Raw genomic sequence first — 19,385 nt, 5'->3', positions numbered from 1 at the left:
CGGCACGCCGACCTGCCGGACTCGCCTGCCGGCATCCTGCTGCCGGCTGGGAGGGCTGAGCCCTTCCCAGTGCCCCCTCCTGCTCCTGGAGCAGAGCCGGAGCAGGGAGGAGGTGATCTGCGGGTGTCCTGGGCAGGCAGCCGCCTCCAGTGCTCGGCTCCGACATGCCGTGCCGTGCCCGCTTGGCAGGCGCTCCGTCACCAAGAGGCAGGGATGGGACCTGCTGCCGGTTATCCCCCCCTTATTTCGGAGGCAGCCCCGGCCCCGTCTGACAGCTCCTCTCCCATCTCCTCCTCTGATCCCGCATCGCCGGGTCCGTCTTGGTCCCTGGTGAAGGATCGGCAGCTCCTGGCCTCCTGCCAGCGCCGCCGAGCGAGAGATCCGCGGGCAGGAGTGGGGTTGGTGCTGCCTGCGGGACGGTGAATCCGTGCACGGAAAAAACCTGCAAGGTCTTGTCCCTAATCCCTCTCCTGGGTTTACTCCTGCGTGGAGCCAGGTACCTGCTGCGACAGGCACGCCTGCCATTTCCAGAGCTCCCCTCAGTACCCGGCAAACACGCCGGGCGTGACGGCACGCGCCGCGGGGACGCAGCCAGCTCCGAGCACCGTGGCGGAGAACCGCGCAGGCGCCGCGGCCGCAGCGCGCGTGGGAGGAGGAGGAGGAGAGGACGCGGAGGGAAGGTGAAGCAGGGCTGTAATAAAGCCGTGGACTTTGGCATGGCTCTGGGGAGGCAGGAGGTGCCGGTGGCTCGTCCCCATCCGTGTGTGCCGCCAGCGTTGCCTCCGCCGCCCCGCGTTGCTCTCGAGGCTCTGCCCGCCGCCCTCTCCTTCCTCGCGCTCCCATCTGGGCCGTTCCCGCCCGGATCCGGCTCCTGGCCGGGGAAGGCTGTTATTTACCTTCAAACCTGTTTGGTGGCTTCTCTGGGGAGGGGACGGGTGCGGGGTGGGGACGCGGTGGGACGAAGGCTCGTTGGGCTGGAACAGGGGCTGGGGATGGGAGCGGGGTGCGATCAGGTGCCGAGGTGGTCCTGCCTCCCGCTGCGGTGCCGGGACCCCGCTGCTTTGCCGGGATCCCATCGCGGGCTGCTGCCGGACCCTCAGCTGGGACCCGTGATGATGCGCAGTTGGGAACGGCGGATGCTGCGCACGGCCACCCGAGCTGGCTGCGGGGCATGCCAGTCGGCCGAGTCGGCCGTGGCACAGTGCCGTTGCACAACCAGGGGTGCTCCTGCCATGGCAGCAGCCAGTTGGGCGACAGCTCTGCTCGGAGCGGGGTTTCTCCCCGCACCGGCTGCTTTGCCGTGGCCCGCTGGCTCGCCGGGGCGATGCGGGGCAGTTTTCTGCACTGTGATTTTTAGAGGAAGAAACCGACCTGAGTTTGTTTTCCCATTTGAAATGAATTTTATTCCTGCCTCCGCGTGGGATCGTCTTTGAGAGTCGAGCCAGGGGTGCAGATCGGGTCGTGTTTATTTGCTTCGCGGAGATGTTTTCCTGGCCGAAGCAGCAGCCCCAAGCAGGGCCGAGGGCAGGGTGCAGCCCCTGGGCTGGCAGCAGGGGGCTGCACGGCCAGAGCCACAGTAAATATTGTTGTGCTCTTCTCCTGCCTGGAAAGAGCACAGTCCCACGGCGTGTCCCAGGCACAAATCCTGTGCAGAGATAACAAAACTCAGGGACTGAGGGTGGCCGGGCTCGTTGCTTACAGTGGGGCCATGGCCCCCAGCCCCCCGCCTCCCTCTCCAGCTGAGGATCAGGGAGCAGAGGCAGGGCAGGGTGGCACAGGTGGGTGTCACGTCCCACCTGGGGCCACGGAGCTGCCCGAGCAGAGGCGATGGGCCCAGGGGAAAGACAGACGGGCTCGGGCTCATGAAGAGATGGCATCGCTCCCAATGGGGAGATGCCGGCAGGGCTGCCTGTGCCACCCTGCCAGCTGGGGAACTGGCTGCCCATTTTGCGATGAGAGAGGCCAATTCGGAGGGAGCAGAGGGGCTGGATGCTGGAGCAGAGCGCGGGGCTCTCATGGCCGTGCTGGCTGCTCCCTGGGGTGCTCGGGGCTGGGGTTCATCCTGCACCCCATCAGCATTTTCCACGCTTATGGCATCTGCAGGCGAGTGCTGCTTTGCCCCCTCTCCAGCACAGGGAGCAGAGCGGTCCCCAGGTCTGGGTGCGTGCCTGGACGGTGCTGGCCAGTGCCTGAGAGCTGCGCATGGTGGGAGGGGACCTCAAAGTGGTGGGAGAGTATTGACTCCATGGGGCAGGAGGTCTTCTTGCTGCTCTCTGTACTGCCCCAGCTGCCGGGAGAAGTGAGGTGAGGTCTCCATCCCACCAAGTAGGACACACACAGACAGGTTCTCCTGTTCTCCTCCCTTTCCTCCCCTGAGGACCTCGCAGCCCCTTCCCTCCCGCCTGCCAGCTCCCCCCTCCTCCCCATTTTTCTCCGGTGAGTCAACGGCGGTGGAAGAGGAAGGCAGGGAGCTGTGCTCCTGCCGCGGGACCCGCCGCTGCACGGGGAGAAGGCAAGTCGGGGCAGCGCCGTGCAGGCAGAGAGGGATGTTTGCAGCGGAGTCCGGCCAAACCTGCTGCTTGCAGGAGGCAGAGGCCTGGGGAGGGGGGACAGGAGCCAGGATTTCCTCCCCACGTGAAGAACAGCATCGTGGCAAAGCCAGATCTGGGAGGGAGCTGGGCCAGCGCCGTATCCTGCCTACAGCATCGCCAGTCCAGGGCCATACGACTCCGGCTGTGCTCCTTTGGGATCTCAGCTCTGGTCTCTCCCTTGTGCAGCCCGTCCCATTCCCACCCCGGTGCCTTCCAGCCCCTCTCCGCTGGCACCGAGCGGAGCAGGCAGAGCTGAGGGCAGGGTGCCCAGTGTTCCCTGCCCTTTCCTATCATTTTGCCTTGCTGCCGGGATGCTTTGCTCCCTCCGGACCATCCCTGGCACCAGTAGCGGCAGATACCAGCTCTGAGTCAGGGAGAACATCCTTGAGAGAGCGCCCGGCCCCAAGAGGCCTCCGGCTCCTTCTCCGGGAGGATCCCGCTGCCACACGCGGATGAGGCACGTGTGTCTGATCAGCGCTGCTGAGCCTGGAGGGGACGGGGCGATCCGGGGCGCATCGCAAGGAATGCACGAGGGACGGGACACCAGCTCCGACTGGGCATGTCGCTACCGGCACCGGCTGCAGCTGCGATGGTTTCCTCAGCCCACCGAGATCCACAGCCTCTGCTTCAGGATCGGGCCCCTCTCCCTCCTGGCTTCCCCCCCTCCTTTTCCCGTCCCTTTTGCCGCAGGTTTCGCCGTGTGTTGACAGAGCCGGGGTGAGGCCGTCGGGGCGAGGAGGACGCGGTAGCGAAGGTCGCAGGGAGTGGGAGGAGAAGCGGAGGCTGCTTTCCGCGTGCCGCCGCGCTCCCAGCGTCGGCCCTCGCCACCGGGCTGCTCCGTGGCCGGGCACCGCTCCTGCCCTGGCTGGGTGGTGGCCACGGCGTCCTGCCCGGATTATCCTTTGGGAGATTGCAGCCAGCGATGCTGAGCTCCTCCTGCCCCGAGCCCCAGAGGTGTCACGTTCAGGAGAGGGACCATCTCCCTCGAGGTCCTTTGGGTCCTCATGGGCGATGGGCCACGTATGAGGAGGAGGAGCGGGGACGGGCTGTCTGCTGGCACCTGGGAATGTCCGTATAGCCCCAAGCGGCCGCTTCCACGTGTGCTGCCATGGGCAAACCCACGGGGCTAAAGCTCAGCTGCGCTTGGGACTGTCCCCCTGTACCCGCGGGGGCTCGCAGAGCTGCCAGTGCTGTGCAGGGGATGCCAGGTGCAGCCCCTTCCGTGCGGGCAGAGCTGGACGTGCCATCCCAGAGTGCCAGCCCCGGCGTTACTCTCGGCTGTGTTTGCCCGCCGTTGACCGTGGCCCTCGCTGGGGCTCGTGACGGGTTGCCCGGAGAGGAGAGGGCAGCATTCAGCGCAGCACGTGGCTGCCCGCTTTGTGCATCCTCAGCCCTTTAATTATGTCCCTTTTCCACTTGTGCTGTGAAAAGAGCCGGGGAGCGGCTGCCTGCAGCCGCCGGCACCTTCTGGGTGAGCGCGTGGGCAGCGGGGCCGATCCTGCCCGCGCTGGAGGCAGGGTGCTGGATCATGCGTAGCAGGGGCCGCGGGGCGCTGCTTCTATTTGCTGTTACGAGCACGTAGGGTACGCAGGGCAAGAAATCCTCCCTCCACGCAGAGCTGCCCAGCCAGGGACGTAGAGGTGCCCTTTGCAAGGTCAAACTGCCCCTCGAGCCGCGCGTCCGATGCCCCGGGTCTGGTGGGCCCCTCGCTCCCTGCTTTGGGTATCACCACTCCGTCTGCAGCCAAACCTCTGCCCCACCGCAATAAACCCTGGGCACAGCCCGCGGGGAGCTGGCAGGGCAGGGAAGGGAGGGCTGGACACGTCGGTTCCCCACTGGCACGAGGACAGCCCTGCCCGCTGGGTAAATACTGGGAGCTCTTCACTTTTTGGGGCAAAACACCTGGAGATGGGAGGGACAAGGGCACTCGGGCTGACAGATGGGGCAGATTCCCCGTCTGCGCGGGGCACTGCCGCTGCCTGCCAGATGGCATGGGGCTCCCTGGCACCCACCACCCCGGCGGGAATGCAGCACCTCGTGCAGTGGAGACGGGTGGCCATCAGTGCCGCAGTCTGTGCCCATGCCCGACCGCCCGGCATTTCTGCCCCCGCCTTCACATGCCCCCGCGCCAGCAGCTGGAGCTACTGGTTAGACTGGTCCGAGACCTCATTCTCCTCCAGCGCCGCCGGCTCTTGTGACCGTGACGTAGCCGTGCTGGACGCCCCGTCCCTAAGGACAAATGCCCTTTGCCCCACGACGGCTCATGGCTGCCCACTGCGGGCTGAGCTGTGCCAGGAGCAGGGCTCTCCCTGGCAGGGCTGGGGGGGTCCGTGGTGGGCACCGGGTCCTGGGGCGCACCAGGGAGGAGGAGGAGGAGGAGGAATGCCAGCACTGTCGGCTGCACTGTGCCGTATCCCAAGGGCTGGTTCTCACTGGAGGAAAAGCCTCCCAGGTGCTCCCAGTTGGCTGCACTGTTGTGGAAGGGAGCAACTGGTTTTCAGGGATGCTGTGCCCAGTGGGGAGGAGGGTCCTGGCGGAGTCCCAGGGGTGCAAGAGCAGGGAGTCAGGAAAATCCCGGCCCCGAGCCCAGCACAATGGATCCCTGCCAGGCGTGCGATGCGTGGAGGAGGCGGGGGGCGAGCGGGGAGGCCAGAGGAGGGGCCCCCGCTCTCCTCCTCCGGTTCCTCTGGTGACCGAGGAGCGCGGTGGGCGCAGCTGGGGTTGTCCCCTCCTGCCACCGCGCAGCCGTCCCCGGGGTCAGGCTTCTCCCCGCGCGCAGGCAGCTGCGCCAGAGCCTCTCCGCCCGGTCGAGCATCCTCCCGGCGCGCGGATGAGGACGGAGAGAGGGAGCTGGGGGCTGCCAGCATCCGCCTTACCGGCACACGGCTGGGCGAGAGCCGCCCCGGTACAATAGGCAGAGCCTCCGTGGGGGAACAGCGGAGACTCCGCTCCCGCAAGGACCAGACCCTCTCCCTGGCCACCATGGTGGTTTTCATGGGCAGGAACCTCTCGTCGCTTCTGGCTTTCTTCAAGAAGAAGGGTGAGTGAGTGGGAGGGAGGGAGCAGCGCCTTGTCCTTACACAACCCCTGCCCGACAGGACCCCTGCATGCCCGGCACCGGGTGCTTGCCCACCCATAGCGGGCAGGGGGGCTGCCACCCCAGGGGGAGGGCAGGGAAGGTCATCCCAGCTCCAGCCTCGTCCGCTGGGAAGTTAATGGAATAAATCACTGCTTTCCTCTCGCTGGCAGGCGGCTCTGAGCGTGCCGAGTGGGGGGTGTCAGGCGAGGGGCTGCCGAAATTGTGGGAGAAAAGGGCTTAGGGGAGGGGGAACGTGATGGTGGGGGGGGCTGTGGGTGTCTCATGTCCCCTGCAGGGACCCTGCACCAGCACAGGGGTCCCCTGTGCCACCACCTGCTCTGCGGGCCCGGCCGCGCCGCCGGTGCCCGCTCACCGTGCAGTGGGTGCCGGCGGAGGCAGAGGCCAGCGCGGTGGCATGGCGCGGCAGGGCGGGCTGGCTCCATTGTTCGGGGCCTGCTCCTTTGTGCGCCGGAGCTGGAGCGCGGCCGCCTCGCCGCTTGGCTGGGCTGGCCGGGAAGGGACGGGGGACATGGGGGACAGGGGATGGGTGCGTGGCACCGGCGATGCCGAGCGGTGGGTGCCCATGTCCTCAGGGCGCTGTCGCCAGCCCCACCGCTTTTCTCTGCTTGCCCTTCCCTTCCTCAGCCTGAAGTTGTTTTTTTCCAGGCAGGAAGAGTTTGATGCTTTGTGGCAGGCAGGCAGGAGCAGGCAGGGCTGTGCCCGCGGTGCCGCGGTGCCCTGGCTGGGCGATGCCAGGCACAGCCCCCAGCAAGGGCCTGGAGCTGGATGTAGGCACCCCAGGGTGTTTTGCAAGGAGGGGGCTGTGAGATGGGGCATGGGGAGTCCCGTGTTGGCCGTGGCATGGCATGGGGGGTCTCCAGCACCTGGAGGGCTGGGAGGGAGGGTGTGGGTCCTCCATGCCAGGCTGTGCCTCAGTTTCCCTCATCTGTGCAGTTCCCAGCCTGCCTGGCTGCGAGCTGAGTCCCTGCTCTCAGGTGCTTTGCTGCGACCCTCCAAAGGGAAAAGTCATCGTCTTTCCACCCTCGTTTAATCCCTCCAGCTGCCCCTTCTCAGCTGAGCTGCCCGCGGCCCCGCGCAGCTCGCTGCCATGCTGGCTCCTACCGCAGGCGCTGGGCAGAAGGGCGGTGCTGTGCCCCAGCTCCGCTCCGGCTGCGGGGAGCAAACCCCGCGGCTTCGTGGTGGAGACAGTCCAACTCCAGCGTATCAACCGGCTGGGCAGAGCCAGGGTGACGTCTGGCATGGCGTTTCCAGCGCCCGCTTCCGAGACGAGCGGGATAACGTCATCCTGGGCCAGCTTCTCCGGGATGGCTGGGGCCACAGCCCGTGTTTGGGGGGTGCATCGGTGGGAGCACGGCTGTGTCCCCCCGGCCAAGCTGACCCCTCTGTCTCTGCAGGCGCTGCCAAGGGCGAGGTGGAGAAGCGGCTGAGCGTGCAGTACACGGCGGGCGAGGAATGCCCCGACAACGTCTTCTTCCCCAGCACGCGGCCGCCGCACCTGGAGGAGCTGCACAACCAGGCGCAGCAGGGACTGAAGTCCCTGCAGCACCAGGGTAGGTGTCCCCAGCCCCGGGGTGGCCCCGGAGGGTGCAGCCAGCCGGACCTGGCTCCTGGCTGGCCAGGCTGCGGGGGCGGTGCAGTGGGGCTGACCGGAGTCCAGCGTGGGGGCTGGCAGCGGTGGCTGGGGCGTGCGGGTGGCATTGATGGATTTGGGAGCCGTTCCGCTGGCCGGTGGCTCCCCCAGCTCCCCTGCAGGGATTTACCCTCCACCTTCTCTCTGTAGAGAAGCAGAAGCAGACCAAAAGTGCCTGGGACCACGGGGACACTAGCAGCCTCCAGGTGAGCCCAGCCGAGGAGCCGGCTCTGCCCTGCTGCACTCTTGGGGTGCCCCAGGGGTGAGGGGATGTGGGGTGGCCCCTCCGTCCCCCCTGGGTGCTGTTTGTGGGGAACCAGCCGAGGCTGGGGCTGCAGGACCACGGCCGGGGGGGTTGTGGGGTGGGAAGGAGCCGTTCCCTCCGTGTTATCCCCTTTGCCCGTCCCCATCCTTAGCCTTGGCATATCCTTCCTGGAGCCCCCCACCCTGCCTGTGTCCCTCCGTCCCCCCTTCCCACCCCACCGGTGTCCCCTGGCAGCCCGGAGCGAGGTGGGGTGACAAGGCGGCGCAATGGGGACCGTCGGCCGTATCCAGCTCCATGGCTGGGCCCCTCCCTGGCTGCTGACGAGGAGAAACTCCCACTCTTTTGGCTGAGCCGAGGTTCGCCACTTCCCCGGGCCCTGACCCTGCTGCCAGTACCTCGCCCGCCCATGTTTGCTCAAGCCGCTGCCTCCCCTTGGCACCCTTAACCCCTGGGCAGCGGGGGGCTGGAGCCCCGGGGGGAGCAGCGCCAGCTCAGGGCGGCATGGTGGAGGGGTTGGGTGGTGGTTCACACTGACGTGTCTCATGCCGACCTCCGCCTGCGCCCCAAGGTGCTTTGGAGGGATGGGGGGACACCGCCAGCCGTGCCCGTCATGGGGCTGTGCCATGCCGGAGGACACACACGTACTGCGGACTGCCCGGCACAGCCACGGTGCTGCCTGCCTGTCCCTGTCCCCCCGCACCGCCCCAGCCCCACGCCGCAGCCCCTCTCCCCGCCATGGCAGCCCTCCAGCCCCGGGCTCCGGGGCGCAGCCGCGGGGCTGTCTTCAGCTCGGCGCAGCGGCGAGGGCGGCAGTTCCCTCGGGTGCTGCTCCGACGGGGCACACCCCGGCTCGCCGGGGGGCTGCGAGGCCACGCGGGGTCCCTGGGGCTGCTCCCGGCCCCACTCCTGGTGGGAGGACTCTGGATGCCGGCGTGGCTGACTCAGCCTTTGGCCCTCGGAGAAGCTTTTGTCTCGGCAGCGGAGTCAGTTCGCAGCGGAGAAGGGGCCTGGCGGGGGCCAGGGCAGCTCCGTTCCCGCAGCCCGGGGTCCGCCTGAGCCCACTCTCTGCCCACGCAGTCCTGCGCATCCTCGGAGGATGACAGCGTGTCCTTCCGGAGCCGGGCAGCCTCCTGTGCCACGGACACCACCTCTGAGGACGCCCTCTCCATCCGCTCCGAGATGATCCAGCGGAAAGGTACCCGGGCAGGGGGCTGCAGGGCTGGGGGCCACCTGCCAAGGGGGGCTGAGGGGCCTGGCAGGAAACCCAGGGGGCTTCTGGGCTCTGAGCTGGCGTGGCCACGAGCCAGTGCAGGGATTTGGGGGCCCTTGGAGAGAAGAGAGCAGCTCTGGCTGAGTCAGAGGGTTGGGATGGGGCTGGGCGAGGGGGACAGACGGACGGATAGAATCCGTCTCCTCCCTGCTCAGCCTGTGCGGCTCTTTGGCAGCTGCTGGTGCCTCTTTGGGCTCTGCCAAGTGCCCGAGCCCGGCGTGTCCTGGAGTGTCTCCAGCACCAGGGGGTGCTGGGGATGCCCTGGCCAGGGCTCCCCCTGCACTGGCTGGACCCGCTCGTGCCTCTCGCAGGTTCCACCTTCCGACCGCACGACTCCTTTCCCAAATCCTCGGAGAGGGCTGGCAAGAAGAGGAAGGAGAGGAGGACGACGGTGCTGGGCATCCCCCAGCATGTCCAGAAGGAGCTGGGTAAGTGCAGGGGCTCAAGGGAGGGTTTTTAGGGTCCGGTCCTGTCCCCCAGGCTCCGTTTGCCTTGGCTCAGTGCATCTGCCTTGGGATCACACCGGGTTCGTCTCTCCCTGCTCCCAGGTCTCAGGAACAGCCGGGAAGCCAAGGGACGTCCTGACGGTGATGGGCGAGGGCAGGCGGGGCGCGGTGGCAGCCAGGCGCCGCAGCCCTTGCTGAACGGCGGGCAGGTCTCCGGCGATGCCATCCGCATCCCAACCATCGACGGGAAGCTGCAGCCGCTGGCTGTCCCCGGAGGAGCCCGCGTCTGCCTCGGAGCCTTGGAGGAGGCAGACGCAGCCCTGCAGAAGCACATCGACCGGGTTTACTACGATGACACGCTGCTGGGGAGGAAGACGGCGGCCAAGCTGTCACCCATGGCGAGGCCGAAGTCGCTGGCCGTGCCGGGCATGACCACCAATGCCAGCCCCCCGGAGCTGCTGAGCCCCGTCATGTCCATCTCTCCCCAGGGCACCTACATGTCCAAGATCATCCCCAATGCCATCCTGCCGCCCATGGTGGACGTGGTGGCCCTGACGCGGAGCAGCGTGCGGACGCTGAGCCGTTGCAGCCTGGTGTCATCCAGCCCGGCCTCGGTGCGCTCCCTCGCCCGCTTCTCGGAGCGCAGCACCCGCAGCCGTGAGCCCTCCTCCTCCAGCGACAACTGGAGCCACTCGCAGTCCACAGAGACCATCGTCTCCAACAGCTCCACCATCTCCTCCCAGGGCGGCTCCGACCGCCGGCAGCCTGAGGCAGGGCCGCGCAGTGAGGTGGACGCGGCAGCTCGCTCCGACGCCGACCAGCTCAGCATCTACAGCTCCGCCAGCTTTGCCAGCTCCCGCTCCAAGCCCGCTGCTGCCCCTGCGCCCGCGGCCCCCGGGCTCCTGGCCGTGGCGGGTGGAAGCGGCCGGGTGTCCCCCACCTACAGCACAAGCAGCCGGGCGGAGGGCTCGGACACGGGCAGCCTGGCCAGCGAGCGCTCCTCCACCCGCAGCGTGTCCCTCAGGAAGATGAAGAAGCCCCCAGCCCCACCTCGCAGGACCTACTCGCTGCACCAGAAGGCTGAGGGGGAGCCCAAGGCACTGGGGCTGCCCCCCAAGCCCGACCGGCGAGCCCAGCGGGAGAGCAGCGTGCCCTGGTCCCCGCGCCCCGAGCCCTTCAGCCCCGCGGCCGAGGATGAGGTGTTCTCCCCGTCGTCGCTGAGCGAGACCAGCAGCCTCCGTTCCGAGAGCCTGGCTGGCGCCAGCTCCCCGGAAGCGTCACGGGGCAGCCCTGGGGTGACGGTGGTGCTGAGGGAGCCCCAGGCTCAGCCCAAGTGGAGCTGCCCGGATGGGTCCGACCGCACCATGTCCCCCTCCAGCGGCTACTCCAGCCAGAGCGGGACGCCCACGCTGCCCGCCAAGGGGCTGGGACCTCCCTCCGTGTCCCTGGGCAGGGCTCAGCCCCAGAAGCCGGACCGGGTCTGCTCCCTGCAGTCACCCGCGCTCTCCGTGTCTTCCTCCCTCACCTCCATCTCCTCCTCGGCCTCGGACCCGACCCCCCCTGAGACGCTGCCCTGCCGCTCAGACCGCTTCGTCATCCCGCCGCACCCCAAGGTGCCCGCTCCCTTCTCCCCACCGCCCACCAAGCCCCAGCAGCCCGCAGCCCCCGCTGGCGCCCCCCTCCCCTCTCCAGACCCGCCGGCGCCCAGCACTGCCGGCCAGGAGCCCTCGGCCAAGCCCAGCGGCAAGTCTCCACCACCATCGCCACCGCCTGCCTACCACCCGCCTCCCCCACCGGCGAAGAAGGTGGAGGGAAGCCCCCAGGACCCCGCTGACGCCGCCTGGCCCCCGCCACCCCCGCCAGCTCCCGAGGAGCATGACCTGTCCATGGCGGATTTCCCCCCTCCGGATGAAGCCTATTTCTCCAGCCTGCCCGATGCCACACCGGCTCCGGCAGCCGGGCAGAAAGCGGCACCGAGCCCGGGGACTGTGTCTTCCTCCTTCTTGGCCACCGTCTCCTCGCGCAGCCAGCAGCAAGGTCTGCCGGCCGGGGCACCGCGGCCGCCTTCCCCAGCTGAGCCCCCTCCTGAGGCTGCCGTGCCACCGCCGCCGCCTCTTCCCCTGCCCTCGGCTCCAGCTCTGCTGCCCCAAACCAGCCTTAAGAAGGCGGCCAACGGCCCGCGGGCAGATGCCAAGAAGGAGCCGGCGTCACGGAGCAAGAGCAGCCCGGTGGCCAAGGAGGATGCCAGCCTGCCCATCGTCACGCCATCGCTGCTGCAGATGGTGCGGCTGCGCTCCGTCAGCGTGGAGCCGCCCGCCGGGGCTGGGGCCGGTGCCGAGGAGCGGCCGGCGCCCCAGAAGCCCGTCCGCCGGTCCCTGTCCACGCGGCAGAGCCCTCCTGCCAAAGACGCGGTGCCTTCGAACCAGCTCCACCACGCCGTGCACATCAAGGCAGCCGCCCTGTCCGCTGGCGAGGCTGCGGAGAAGCCGCTGGGCAGCGGAGCAGCTCTGCCCGGCCCCGAGGGACCCCCTGGGGACGGCCAGCTCTCCCCCAGGCACAAGTCACCAGCCTCCACCGCCAGCTTCATCTTTGCCAAGAGCTCCAGGAAGCTGGTGATCGAGACGGCCTCGTCCCCCGAGACCCAGGCGGACCTGAAGAGGAACTTGGTGGCTGAGCTGATGAATTTCTCGGGGCAGCGCTCAGCAGCTCCGGCTGCCGCCCAGCAGGGACCCGGCAAGGCACAAGCCCACCGAAAACCCGGCAAGATCCCCCCTCCGGTAGCCAAGAAGCCTTCACTTGGCCCGGGGCCGGCTCCTTCCCCCCTGAGCCCAAAGGCACCGGGGCCGGAGGCGCTGGGCTCCCTGGTGCCGGATGGGAAGGCCAAGGCAGCGCCGGCGGATGAGAGCAGGACTAAGAGCGAGCCGGCAGGGACGGCGGCCTCGGGGACGGAGGGCAGGAGCACGGCGGAGCCACCGGCTCAGAGCCTCCCTGCACAAGGTACGTGGGATGGGGACCTGGCTCAGCCTCGCCACGGGATGGTGCCGCTGTAGGTGCTCGGGCTCCTGAGCTATATGCTCCCGAGCTATAGGTTCCCAGTGCGGCACGCGGGCCGTGCCGGGAGAGCCCGGCCGTGGTGCCAGGCTTGGGGCAGGGCTGCGGGACGCTGGGGCTCGGGGTGGCTGATGGGCTCTTGCCTCCTGCCTTGCAGATGGACGGGGAGAGACGGCCTGAAGGACGAAGCTGCAGGACCGGTGCCGCCACGGACAGGAATCCAAATCTCTCAGGGACCTGGGCAGGTCAACGGACGAGTGTGGAACTGGCAACTAACTTAATACAGGAAGCAAACAGCCTTAGCCTCCACGGCCTTGATGATATTTATGCAAAAATGGTGTTGGTTTCACTTTCCTAAGTACTACAGCTTTATTTCGCTTTTTTTTTTTTTACTGGACCCGAGGCCCGTGCCCAGAGCCAGCACCTCCTCCCCGCCGGGCGGCCGCTCGGTTTGCGCGTGCAGAGCAGAGCAGTCACGGGGAAGAGGAGCGCGGAGACGCCGGAGCTGGAGCTGCTCTGCTCCCGGCCAGCCGGGCCCACGAGGAATCGAAGCACTTTGGACAAAGGAACGGGAAGGCTTCGGCCACGGCAGTGCCCGGGGGAGCACGGGCACGAGCAGCAGGACGGGACGGCGGCAGTGGTTGGGAGGGACCAGGGCCTCGGCCCTTGATGGAAAGGCATGAAGGAGCTCTTGGCCAGCACCGATCTCTGCCAGCTGGCCCCAGGGTGGAGGGGGAGCCCGTCTGACCCGTGAGCTGGTCTTCAGGCCCTGGGGTAGAGCCTCGATTTCTGTTTCTGTAAACTGGTCACATTTTGATTCCTTTGATTGTAAAAAAAAAACCACAAAACAAACCAAACCGACCAAACCAAACCAAAAGCAACCAACCCTCTGCCGCCGAGTAGCTGCTCAGAGCTCTGTACCTGGCTGGTAAAAATGACGACCAAAGCTCGCTGCCTCTTGTGCTTCCTGGCTCATGGCCATGGCCTTGCCACACGCCGCAGCTGCCCTTCCCGGCGGCATCGAGCTCTGGGGCAGGCACAGACCCCACACAGGACGGGCAGAGGGCACGGGCAGCACTAAAACACAGGAGTGAGGCCGGCTGCCAGCTCGGCCGCCTCACCCCGGACAGATGGGCACACCCAGGCGCAGTCAGCTGGACATTTTATTTGGGTTTACGACAGACAGATGGTTCCCGAGTCAGTGTTCAAGGCCCACGCCCCCCACGGGCTCAGAACAGACCCGCGAGTGCTGCCAGGGCTCCTGGCCAAAAAGCAGCACCAGCAGCAGCCCCAGCCCCGGGGAGGCTGAGCGCAGCGCAGGGGGTGCCCGGGCAGAGCAGGGCACAGGGCCTGCCCAGCTGCCAGGCAGCTGCCCCCAGCTCTGTTAGCAGCAACACAGGTTTGAGCAAGCAGCACCCAGACGTGCCATCCCAGCCAGGACCAGCGGGCAGGGTGTCCACTCCATGGCACAACCGGGAGCGAGCCGATGGCCCCAGCGTAGAGCCTGAGGCCACGGGCACCAAGTCACACAGGTCCCTTAGGTGTGGGGCCACCGCCAGTCCCCAGAGCTGGCCCACAGACGAGCCACAGATGCTGGCTGAGCAGGCCCAGGGCAAGGGGGATGGCAGAGGCGGCTCTCCACGTGGGAGGCTGCAAATTCAGTCCCAAAACCCCCAGGTCCTGCATGGCTGAGCCCCCAGCTCGGGGCACCGGGGAGGAGATGGCAGAGGTCGGGGAGGAGAGCCTGGCTGAGGTGGCAGAGGGGGCCAGGCAGGAGGCACAGGCTGCAGCTCTGGCACTTGTTAGCTGATGCTCCCTCCCTTCAGGCTTTTACAGGAGACTCTCCCCAGCTTGGTCAGGAAGTTTCTCTGCTTCCACTGGGCAACACAGTCCTCGGAGACATGGAAGTCGGCCTGGGGAGCAGAGCAGGGGAGGGAGGGAGGGTCAGGCCTGAGCTGCCAGCGAGGCATCGGCACCTTGCTGGGCTGCTGGGGAGGTTTGTCTCCTCCACCGCTTTGCTCCAGTAGCAAACAAGGGCACTAAGCTGCAAATAGCTAATCTGGGGTCACCCAGAGGTGGGCACAGTGGCATCTATGTGGCCCTGAGCACTGGCCCACTGTGGCCCAGCCCCTCTGCACAGCCTCTCACCTGCAGCTTCTCAAACACCTTCTTCTTGGGCTTGAGCTCGTCGTCGGGCTCCCCACCCTCGTAGCCCTCCACGTAGACGCGCTCCCCGGCGCAGCACCCGGCCGGCGGGTCCAGGGGCTCCACCTGCCGCGGCTCCCCCACGCTGCGGAGGGGTGTGGAGGAAGCAGAGTCACACAGAGGTGGCACCCACCCACCCTCAGCACCGCCGGGCTCTGGGGCAGGAGAGGGGGGTCTGGACTGCCCCCCTGGAGGGGTACGGCCCTGATGGCCCTTCACTCACCTGGAGGCACACAGCACCATGCCCTGCGACTCCACACCCCTCATCTTCTGGGGCTTGAGGTTGCAAAGCAGCACCACCAGCCTGTCCTGCAGCTGCTCCTTGGGGACGAACTGCACCAGGCCACTGACCACGGTGCGGGGCTCGGGCTCACCTACATCGATCTTCTCCACATACAGGCTGTCAGCATCTGGGTGCTGCCAAGCAGAAGCAAGGTGAGGAGCAGAGAAGGGGACTGGGGTGGCAGAGAAGAAGAGGGCAGACGCCACACGCAGAATGAGCGCCCATGTCACCATGCGGGAAGGTTACTCCCCTCTCCCCATTGTGCCCATACCTTTTCCACACTGATCACTTTGCCAACACGGATGTCCAGCCGCGATGGGACCACGTTCTCTGGCTCCGAGTTCTTGGTACCCTTCTCTGCAGGCTCTGCAGTGCAAAGGGAACAGTTGTGCCACTCAGCATAAACTCAGGGAGCTGGCCACAGTGACCCCCAAATGCTGGCCCTGGGGCTCCCTGAATTCCCTGCTTGTCTCTGTACACAGAGCACGGCCTCTCCTGCTTTGCTGGCCTCTCAAGCACCAGAGAAGCATGCTGGCATCTGCCTTCTCCAGGGCAGGCACCCCTGGCAATGGCCTTTCTTCACCCTTCCTAACACTCTCCAGGGCTGCTCCTGAGACTAAAGTTTCAGAACTTCTAACTTCAGCCCCTGAAGCAACTCTGTCCCACCCAGCCCTGTGTGGCCAGAGCCCCATTTCCCCAGCTGGAGCTCCCAGCAGCTCCTTACTGGCTTTGGACGGGTTGGGATACGCTGCGTTGGTCAGCTTCTTCAGTTCCGGGCTGTTGAACTTCTCTCTGATGGGGTCAAGCAGTTTGTTCAGGGCCACTTCCACTGAGTTCTTCAAGTCTCCGGGGTGCACAACCTGTATCGCGACAAACGGACGGGCTCTGCGTGGTTTCCTCCAGGGAACAGCAGCACTTGAGCCACTATCTGAGTCGACAGAGGCAGGAACCGGAGACCACGCAGGGCAGGGAGATGAACCCCAGCACTTGGACTGGTTCCCCCTCAGAAGACAAAGCCCCTCTTCCGGACACGTCTGCTTGCAGGCTCAGCTGGGAAGAGCTGAGAACAATTGAACTGCTGCTCTGTTCCAGGACGTGGCTGACGTGGTCCTGCCCTGCACTAGGACAGCTGGTGCACTCACGTCCTTCACCCATCCTCTCACCTTCGGGCTCTCCGGGCTGGGAGCACCCTGTCACCCTACAGCCACTGGGCCGCACTCTCCTCCACCATCTCCCCCAGTACAGATTTCCGTCTCCCACTGCTGCTCAGAGCCCTCCCACAGCACACTCAGGAGCCTCAGGGACAGGGAGAGGGTTCAGTCCCTCCTGTCACTCACCTGCTCAGCGAAGTCCTTCTCCAGGGCCTCATAGGCTGTGTAGGTTTTGTTTCCTCCCCATTTTTCTTCTCGCAGAACCACAAACTCTGTCACACACGGATTTTGAGGCTCAGATTAACCCAAGTGGAGTTAATCCCAACCCCTCTGCTCAGCCAGATAATCCACCCACCCCACTTTGCCCAAGAGCTGAGGGTGACCACAGCGGGGCCGGGGAGGGGACACTCGGAGGCAGCCTGCTTCGGGGGGGACACGCTCCTGTCCCCTCCTCCTACCCATAGGAAAAACTAGACCCAACGCCCGAGTGTGGTGAGCCTCTCACCTGACTTGAGGGGAAACAGGACGTGTTTGATGAAGGAGAGAACACCGTTGTTCTCCACATTCCCTGGCTCGCAGAAAGCCTTCTTCAACTTCTTCTTCACATCCTCTTTGCGGTCCAGGAGGTCAATCTTTGAGTCCTGCAGGAAGAGATTTCCACAGGCCTTCAACTCAACCTCTTGTCCAAAAGAGACAACTCATGCTGGAGTTGCTGCAGCTTCTTCTTAGTCCCCAGTGAGAGCGGAGAGAGATTCACCTTCTCTTGGGGTGCAGCCTCCTCAACCCCAGCCATTAACCCGTCCCCCTGCAGAACCTCTGACCACAGCCACCCTTCAGGGACCAACCTCTTCCGACGAGCTCATTTTGCTGCCCGTCAGACCGGGAACCATTGGGTTCATCAAATGGACACGCTTGGCATAGCCCAGGGAAGGCAGGTACTGGGAAAAAGCAAGGAGGCAAGTCACGTACGATCCTCTTCTGAAGATTGGCTTTATCTCACAATCCCTGCTTGCTCCTGGCTCCAGACAACTTGAGGACCCAGAATAACTGGTCCTTTACAAGGGCGTGTAGTGACAGGACAAGGGGCAATGGATTTAAACTGAAAGAGGGGAGATTTAGGTTAGATATAAGGAAGAAATTCTTCACTCTGAGGGTGCTGAGGCACTGGCACAGGTTGCCCAGAGAAGCGGTAGATGCCCCATCCCTGGAAGTGTTCAAGGCCAGGTTGGATGGGGCTTTGAGCAACCTGGTGTAGTGGAGGGTGTCCCTGCCCATGGCAGGGGGGTTGGAACAAGATGGTCTTTGAGGTCCCTTCCAATCCAAACCATTCTGTGATTCTATGAACTGGACTCAGAAAGCTGTCATGGGTTCACAAGGCACTGACAGCCACAGCCAGGGATGCGTGGCTGCACTGTTTCGCACACCAGAGCAGCAGCAGGAGATGCAAAGAGCTCTGTGATGCCAACTGAAATCACAGACATGCTTCTCCCAACAGATTATCAAGTGTTTGAGCCCCAAGCCAGACACCAGCATCGCAGGAAACTCACAAATACCCCGTTCCTCACCTTCTCTGCAAAGGTGAATATCTTCCTCTGATCAACTCCTCCAAACTGTGCGTCCACCTTGAGGTACTCCTCATCCAGAGCCTGTGGAGAGGCACACACGGCCTTTAGACTGGACCCGAGACTCCACAGTCTTAAGCTTCAGAGGTCCTGTCCATTGCCCAGGATCTGCCCAGCCTCTGCCACAGAACTTCCACCCTGGCAAGAACGGGAGCTCTCCTGACTGCCTGCTGTCCCGCAGCTGTCTGGAGTCGCTGTAAAAGCAGCTCTGTGCTCAGGTCATGCTTTGTGCTGCTGCCAGATGCAATACTGGGGTGCAGCGTAACGACCTTGGCATCCAGCCTCACGCGTCCCTGCAGTCCTGGCTTTGCCCAGCACCTCCCTGGCCAGGAGGCTCTGCTGACCTGCCTCACCACGCACCTGCAGGCCTGGGTAGAGCAAACCGCTCAGCAAGGGGTGCTCCACCTGCTTCACCACCTCCGCTCCCGCCTTCTTCGCGTCGTGCTGCGTCACCACAGACGAGAGGCGGTACACATCCAGAGTGTACTCCCTGTGGGAAGGGACAGCACTGGTAGCGACAGGGAAGGGGACGTCTTTTAGAGCTGCTGCACGCAAACACCAGTTCTGGCCACATGGAGAGGAGTCAAGGCCTGGAGGCACCTTCGCTTTGTTCCCTGAACGACAGAGCCTGCGAGCAGGCTCAGGAACAGGACAAGCTAAGGAACAGCAGAGCCCCAGGTCAGGCTCTCCCTTCCCAAGAGGGCCAGACACCCCAGGACTCACTTGCTGAGCTGGTAGTCAGTGCCCCGGACGAACTTGAGCTTTTCCAGGGGCACTCCAATGCTCTCCAGCATGGCTTTGATCACGTTCTCGTAGTAGCGGGTGCGCAACTCCAGCAGCTCCCAGGGGGCCTTCATGTTGTCTAGGTAAGCATGGAGATCAGCAAAGAGTATCGTCACCTAGTACGGAGGGGGACAGAGTCAGCGCCACACTACCGAGGGGAAACCCGCAGGCTCTGAACTCCCAGCCTGGCCACCTACCTCACACCCTGCCTTCAGGAAGTCTGCGATCTTGGACATGGGCACAAAGTAGGCCACGTGCGGCTTGCCCGTGGTGGCAGTCCCCCAGTAGATCTTCAACTCTCGCTCCTTCAGGATGGCCATGAGCTTATCCTCCCCCAGCACTTCCTACAGACAGCCAAGACACATATCCCGCATGGCTGAGCCTACCCGGGAACACGCTGGGGAGGACGTGGGCAGGACAATGTCCCACTGAACGGCCGAGCCCCGAGCTGTGCCCAGGCACCCTGCACGCAGCATGGCCCCGGGGCTCCTGCCGGGTCCAGAGGCTGATCCGGACTCCCTCCGCTACGCCCAGGGCCTGCCCCGGCCCTGACCCCCATCCCTCCCGGCCTGCCCCGGCCCCGACCCCATCCCCATCCCCATTCCCATCCCTATCCCCATCCCTCCCAGCCTGTCCCGGCCCCGATCCCCATCCCTCCCGACCTGTCCCGGCTCCGATCCCCATCCCTCCCGGCCTGCCCCGATCCCGATCCTCATCCCTATCCCTATCCCTCCCGGCCCCGATCCCCGCGTCCCTCCCGGCCTGCCCCGGCCCCGATCCGCCCCCCAGCACCTGCAGGTTCCGGGTGATGAGGTGATACTTCTCCTGCGGGCCGGGCGCGGGCTCCATGGCGGCGACTGCAGGGAACGAGACAGGGTTACCGGAGGCACCAGCCCCCCGGAAGCCCCCCGGGAGCCCCCCGCTCCCCCGCCCCGGCCCCACTCACCTTCCCCCGGTTGCATCAGCTCCGCTCGGCGCTCGCCCACCA

At 65.6% G+C, this 19,385-nt stretch overlaps 4 protein-coding genes across 6 annotated transcripts in view; 2 read left to right on the top strand and 2 right to left on the bottom strand.

Annotated features, from left to right (window-relative positions):
- TSLIG1 (tRNA splicing ligase complex subunit 1) overlaps positions 1-19,385 on the bottom strand; it is a 179,928-nt gene that overhangs the window by 40,839 nt on the left and 119,704 nt on the right. The window lies entirely within an intron of this gene.
- The window catches only part of RBBP4 (RB binding protein 4, chromatin remodeling factor), a 136,575-nt gene that overhangs the window by 33,833 nt on the left and 83,357 nt on the right, over positions 1-19,385 (top strand). The gene's annotated exons all lie outside the window — the stretch shown is intronic.
- On the top strand, positions 5,574-12,533 carry NHSL3 (NHS like 3). The gene is made up of 7 exons (XM_086626182.1): positions 5,574-5,631; positions 7,086-7,241; positions 7,472-7,527; positions 8,664-8,781; positions 9,168-9,284; positions 9,405-12,299; positions 12,511-12,533. The coding sequence occupies exons 1-7, from the start codon at positions 5,574-5,576 to the stop codon at positions 12,531-12,533; spliced, it is 3,423 nt and encodes a 1,140-aa protein (XP_086482308.1).
- YARS1 (tyrosyl-tRNA synthetase 1) lies at positions 13,714-19,375 on the bottom strand. Of its 3 annotated transcripts, XM_086626043.1 has the most exons (14): positions 19,344-19,375; positions 19,190-19,254; positions 18,595-18,741; positions 18,338-18,513; positions 17,975-18,104; positions 17,558-17,638; positions 16,838-16,930; positions 16,498-16,633; positions 16,179-16,264; positions 15,566-15,701; positions 15,113-15,207; positions 14,782-14,975; positions 14,502-14,643; positions 13,714-14,266 (listed from the first exon to the last, which is right to left on the bottom strand). In XM_086626043.1, exons 1-14 carry the CDS (start codon positions 19,357-19,359, stop codon positions 14,156-14,158), a joined length of 1,608 nt encoding a protein of 535 aa, XP_086482169.1. In that variant the 5' UTR covers positions 19,360-19,375; the 3' UTR covers positions 13,714-14,155. The 3 variants fall into 3 exon arrangements, with proteins under 3 accessions (XP_086482169.1, XP_086482171.1, XP_086482170.1); XM_086626045.1 differs by lacking the exon at positions 18,595-18,741; XM_086626044.1 differs by lacking the exon at positions 19,344-19,375 and having other exon boundaries at positions 18,595-18,794; positions 19,190-19,211.

Source organism: Tauraco erythrolophus, chromosome 24 (genome assembly GCF_009769465.1).
Source record: "Tauraco erythrolophus isolate bTauEry1 chromosome 24, bTauEry1.pri, whole genome shotgun sequence".
Taxonomy (NCBI): domain Eukaryota; kingdom Metazoa; phylum Chordata; class Aves; order Musophagiformes; family Musophagidae; genus Tauraco; species Tauraco erythrolophus.
This window is presented reverse-complemented; position numbering and strand designations above follow the sequence as displayed.